This window comes from Cyrtonyx montezumae, unplaced genomic scaffold (genome assembly GCF_038088225.1).
Source record: "Cyrtonyx montezumae isolate F1298 unplaced genomic scaffold, pur_monq_1.0 scaffold_8, whole genome shotgun sequence".
In the NCBI taxonomy this organism is placed as follows: domain Eukaryota; kingdom Metazoa; phylum Chordata; class Aves; order Galliformes; family Odontophoridae; genus Cyrtonyx; species Cyrtonyx montezumae.
In genome coordinates, this window is record NW_027072089.1 from 39,364,682 (window position 1) to 39,370,955 (window position 6,274).

Below are 6,274 nucleotides of genomic sequence, written 5' to 3' on the forward strand. Positions count from 1 at the left end.
ATGATGCATAGGACTGTTACTTTTAAAACTCTTCTGCATTTCTGATTTTTACTTCTGTTAATTAAAGCCTATTTTCTCGTTAACTGATACACAACTATGTAATATTACCATTTGAGAGTGGGGATATTTTTTTTCAACCTATACATGCTTAAGTAAGCATCAGTACAAGTTACTGCACTAACAATGATGGAGAAAACCCTCTTGGAGTAAGGATACTATTGAAATGCACTTACTGCATGTAGCTTGTGCCAAGTTGTACTTCAAGCATAAACCTGTACTCTCAAACTGATGAAAAGAGAAATACATAGAAAAGCTTTCTCAAGAATCACAGACTCCCAGAACTGCAGGGGTTGGAAGGGACCTCTAGAGATCATCTAGTCCAACCCCCCTGCCAGAGAAGCTCCCTACGTTATCCAGAACACTTCAGATGTAATCCTAACACTGCACGTTAGTTAAATAGCAGGTTGGTTTATTTCTCAAAATGGCTTAATTAATAATAAATCCAGAGAACTGAGCCTTCTCTACTGACCAGCACAGCTGTCACTGACACAGTAAACAGAAACAGTGCCGTTGTCTACAAATTAAAGCGCTAACAAAAGCTGTCCTCAAATACCAACACAACCTGACTCAGCCTCAGCCGCTCTCCCGCAGCTTCTCCCCTAGTCAGTTAACTCCAAAACCTTTGGAAGAAGATATGTACGTGGCAGAGCAGATTACTTTACCCTCGTTAACATTTCCCTAGAGGCATTTAAACACAGCTGTGCGTAAGGCCCATGCCCCCGCTTGGAGTGCCCCGTACCAGACGGCACGGTTACTGCCCCCGGGTGCCACCGAACCCGCCAAGCCCGCTCCGCATCCCCTGGGTGCGGCACAGCGCCCGGGGCGCGTCCGATCGTGCGCCGTATCCGGGCAGCCCCAAAGCCCGAGCTCCGAGCGGCCATGGCAGGCAGAGCTCAACCCACCCCGCGCAGAGCCCTCGTCGCGCACGCAGATACCTTCCTACCGGGCATCGCCCCCGGCAGGGCGGCCCGCGCGGCGGTCACGTGGCAGGGGAGCCCTGGGGGCGTGGCGATAAAGGAAACCCCCAGCCCGGCCGCACCGCCTCCCTTTCTAGCTTTGGCGCCAACAGAGCCGCCGCTCTTCATTGGGCGGGATGGTGACGTCATGAAAAAGGCGGGATTTTGCGGGGAGAACGTTGCGCGTGCGCGCTTCAGCGCTTAGGCTTGGCGTGCTGCTGGGCTTCCGGGTAGCAGGGTTATGGGTCACGTTTTCCTCGCTGTTTTACGGGCTGGTTTGGCCCGATCCCGTGACGATTGGTGCAGGGGACCCACGGACAAACACCCCGGGAAGGGGAAAAGGGAAAAGGGAGATGAGCCTAGAAACAAAACAGCTGCAACAATCTGGGGAGGAAAGCTAATTTACTAAATAAGATATCGGAAAGTAAAATAACACAGTAGAATACAATATAATTGGAATTGAGGCTAATAAATCAAATAAAATAAGCAAGAGAGAGTGTCCGATAAACCGAAGGCCTTACACTAACGCTGAAGGCGGACGGCAGCGAGCACCCACTGCTGAGTCCATCCCAAAGGAAAGAGAATGTCCTGTGACCGCAAACAGTTTTTATCTTTCCCTCTGAATGGAAATACATAAAAATAGAAAGCAATGCAAAGTCCTCTGGGGAATGTAGTTCTTCTTCTCTTCTGAGACAGGTATACCCAGAACTATCAATGATCCACAGAGCTGGAGCATTAACTCTTTAACTCCAAATGCACTACAGGATGTTATGATGTGGAACACCAGTACCAAAAATCGTAAAACCATAACAGAAGCAAAATGCAAACACAAAGCAAAATGCGTTATGTGAAGTACACTTGTTGCTAAGCCACTAACTTAATGTATTTAACTCTCTAAACTAATGTCAGCATGCATTTACAGGCAAAAAAAAAACCAAACAGAAAATCAGTGCCAAGATGTAGGGAGGCTGGACTCAAGTGTGTTTGGGTTGAGCTTGTCCTGCAGCACTGCAGTCATTGCAGCTCACTGATGGGAAAAGAAGGCTGACAGCCTTTGAAAATGTTTTTTTGATTCAAGAGGAAGCGTCGGCAGAAAAAGGTCATCCCAGTTATTTTTAAATGCTTTTATGTGGTCCTGAGAAGGTCAGACTGTCAGTGCTGGTGTAAAGTGAGAATAATAACAATCTTCGTAAAATGAAGAATTATGCTATATATCTCAGCATAACTGGAATTTTTAAATTTAGATGTTAGGATAGAAGGCACTGTATGATTAATTTTTGTTATTAAACCATAATTACACATATCTGTATCTATAGTTTATCATTTGTATATTTTCCAAGGCACCCTGTGGCCAATACCCATCTTGCATTCCCTTTGTAAAACTGACACTAATTAAAATGCATTCTGCAGAGAAAGAGCTAGAAACGTCACCTACAGCTCATGCTGCCTTTGATTGTTATGTTCAAAACAGAGTTAAAAGCCATATGTTCACATCCTTCCAAAAGCTTGCAGTATTTCTTTTCCAGTTGCCAGATTGACAAATTAGTTCAATTATGCATTATGAAAGTGGTTTTCTTTGATATTTTAAGAGGCTTATTACTGTGCTATTCAGTTTGGTAGGTTATGGTAGAGCTAAATCACAGAAATACTTGAAACACAGAAGTACAGCCAGCTAAGTGGATCTGCATTTTTTTCTGTGCATGTCTCTTTCTGAGCATTACAGGATTGTGATTGTGATTGTTTTAAAAACAGTTTTCTGTAGAAAAAGAGAACTGGATACCTAGCTTTTTCACAAAAGCCTCATAACACTAGTATAGTATACTTCCAGTCCATTAAAAGCTTTTGTGGTTTAACTGGTCATTACGTCTTGTGGGCTCAAAGAGTAGTTTGGTTCCATACTTCGATCTGATCCACTGATTGACTGTGTTTGTGCTCAAGATCGTGTTGCCACAGCTTAGGAAGCATTAAGGAATAGAACCTTTTGTATTCTAGTGCATTAAAAATCTATAGAAAATAGAAATTTCATGTAATCAATAAAACCATTTCATCAGTAAAATCTGGAAAAAAAAAAAAAAAGAGCATTTATTTTTCTGCTGTTGATTGCATGGATGTTTTTAAATCCATGCAGAAAGAATATATCTCTCAAAGAAACAAAATGTGTTTTATACAAATTAATTGAAAGATAAGGAGGCTTAAATTACTGAACCTGAAAGAACCTGTTTATATTGAAGGATAATTTCATTCTAGCATGAGTTCATTGATCCATTTTCTCCGATGGAGCATTAAGTTACATTTCTAAAAGCTTTCCAGTGTATAAAACCTTCAAGGACAATGTCAAATTCTAACACAGAGGAAGACGTTTGGTTCAAGTCATTTTCTCAGTGAAGTTTAGAAAGTCACAGACATGCTAGCCACTTGGATAGGACGAGATAGAGAAAAAATTCTAATTAAGCATGTTATAACCCATGTTTCAGGGTCAGCTGGTAATAGATGATCCCGAAGCCTAGCCTAGACGAAAGACAAGTCAGTCTAGATCCAAAACATTTTTTCCTGTAGACTATGTTACATATGTGCTATAGCACTAAGGCTGCTTTCATTGCTTTTCCAACATTCCTGTGTAAAAGATAGGTAGTTTGAACCACAACTGAAACATCTGTCTGGAAAAGCACTTGAAAACATCTATTTGGGAAAAACAAACGAACAACCAAAACCAACCAAGCAAATAAACAAAAAACATGAGATAAATCTCTAAATATACCACAGAATCCCATAACAGCTGAGGCTGGCAGGGCCCTGTGTGTCCATTGAGCCCAACCCCCGCTGCAGCAGGGACACCAGAGCAGGGGCCCAGGCCCACATCCAGGTGGCTGCTGAAGGTCTGTGAGGAGCAGACCCCACACACGGCCTCTGGGCAGCCTGTGCCACTGCTCCGTCACCTGCACAGCACAGAAGTGCTCCTGGTGCTCTGAGAGAGCCTCCTGTGCTCCAGTTTGTGCACACTGCCTCTTGTCCTGGCACTGCACAATACAGAAAAGAGTCTTAAGATAAATTTAGAAGCCTACAGAGAGAAAAATGTTTTGTTACATTTCAAAAAAGCAAGTGCTACCATTATCCATCACACACCTCGTATTAGCTCAATACATTTCTGCTTTCGAGTTTGAGGCTTGTGAGTGTCTGAGTTAGGAAATGATAAGTGATAACTAGAAAATGGTCGAGGCACTTTTAGTAACCTCGTTGCATAAACTAACCCTCTGCCAGCTACAGGAGTAGTCATGAGCCTTTGTTCAGACACTCTTGTAGATTAAGTTGATAGATAGTAACAATGGGAGGTGAAGGGAATCTTGAATAAAAATCCAGTGTATGCATGAACATTCGTTCAAGGAGCTGGCTTCTGAAAATTGTCACATCCAAATACTTTACCTTTCCTGACTGGCATCAAGCATTAATTCAGTAATCTGAAGCTCAGTGCTTACATGCTGGCTGTTTTCAAGGCCTGATATTCAGATGTTGCTACTGGAAGCAGATTGTGGGTGTGTGTCCTAGGTGATTAATGTGTAATTAATAATAGAGAACAAGAGCCATTGTATACAGCTTGCACTTAGTGATTTTTACTTGTATACAAATTCCTCTGGAACCTGAACAGCTTGTAAAATGACACCGGCTCTCGCAATGCATTAGATGCCTGAAAGAGTTCACAGGGCTGAGTAATGGATCCTAACTGATTTCGTTGCAGGATGGATTCCCTCTGGTTAATAGGATCTCAGTGCACAACTTGAGCTCCCCGTTAAGCAGCGCGCAGTGAAGGTAACCCGAGGCTCTCGCGCATCTACAGCCGAGCAGTGTCTCTGCGCTATCTATACAGAAGGCAGAGAAGCAGTTAAGCACAAAAACACTTTCGGGGCCCAAAGGCGTCAGACCGAAGGCGTCTCCAGCCACCGGCAGCCCACCGCCACGGGGAGCCCCGCGGCACGGGCCGGCCGGCGGGGGCACGGGGCAGGACCGAGCAGCTCCGAGGCCCGGCAGCGGGAGCCGCCCTGCAGCCCCCGCCCTGCGCCCGCCCCCGGCCCTCCCAGCCCCTTCAGACCCGGCCCTCCGTTCCCCGCCCGGCGCGGTGCGACGCGATGTGGCGGCGGCGGTATGTGAGCGTCCGGCAGCTGGATGGCTTCCGCCACTACAAGGTAACGGCGGGGCTCCGCTCCGGGTGGGCTCCGGCCGGGATGGGGCGGCGCGGAGCCGCGCTGCCTGCAGAAGGATCCGGGGAGCTGTTGCGAAGCGTCAGGTCCTGGTGGAAACCAGGTAACCGGGTTTTCAGCGGGTAGCTGCGGCTCGGAAAGCAGTCTGCGTGTTAAAGAATCACGGGGTCACGGAACGAAGGGGTTGGAAGGGACCTCTGGAGATCACCTAGCACCCCTCTGGTAAAGCGTGGGTGAGGGATAGTCTGTACGCATCTTTACAGGTCCTTCCTTCAGAAGAATGCTTCAGCTTTGAGAAGTAAGTGCAAAAACCAGAGAAAAAGCTTACTTTAAGTCAGTTGAAACAAACCTCGTGTTTGCAAATGAGAGACGTGCAGAATTTAAATGAATGGGTGGATCGTGAAATATCTTGATTTGCCGTCAGTGTGCAGCAGATGTACGAGATACCGAGTTTCGTTCCCAGGACGCTGCCTGCACGGTGCCTCAGCAGAGGTGCCCAAGCCACACCAGCACACCTTCACCTGTTCCATCCTACAGCCACGGGGATGTGCTGGCTTCTTACCTTCCCACAGCCAACCTCTTATTTCAGGCCCAGTTTCCCAGAGTTGTCCCACCTTGAACTCCCCATGCTTTTACCCAGCCCGGCTGCTTGCTCTTTGGGGTTCCCACCCAGCTCTGCTCACTGCTGAGGGAATTCTTTGGGAACAACTGTGACTGCAAGACCTGCTCCAGGACACTTCCTAGGAGCTTGTTTTGCCAGCAGCTTGGTAAATGTGCAAACCTGGCTGGGTGTCTGCCATGCTGCGGGGCTGCTGCTGGCTGTGGGCTGCGCACATCCGTGCTTGGGCAGCATTGCTGAGCTCCTGACTGAGATTGCCCGAGGAAAAATAAAAAGCTATTTTGAGCAGGAGCAGACATAATAGTTGGAGTTTGTAAGGCAAACACAAGGCGTTTGTGTTACATTCTTTCTTATCATTTGGGCAAAAGTAGATGCAAACAAATGCAGATGGGAAAGAACCAAAATAATGTTTATTTAAAACTTGTAACCATTGTGTGCTACTTAAG

The 6,274-nt window shown here is 46.2% G+C and overlaps 1 protein-coding gene across 2 annotated transcripts in view; it reads right to left on the reverse strand.

The window, feature by feature from the left end:
• The window catches only part of SPIDR (scaffold protein involved in DNA repair), a 193,030-nt gene extending 191,993 nt beyond the window's left edge, over nucleotides 1–1,037 (reverse strand). For both annotated transcript variants that reach the window (XM_065751936.1, XM_065751938.1), the window contains exon 1: nucleotides 996–1,037. In XM_065751936.1, the coding sequence (XP_065608008.1) occupies nucleotides 996–1,010 (15 nt within the window). In that variant the 5' untranslated portion in view covers nucleotides 1,011–1,037. The remainder of the gene's footprint in view (nucleotides 1–995) is intronic.
• Nucleotides 1,038–6,274: the final 5,237 nt, after the last annotated feature.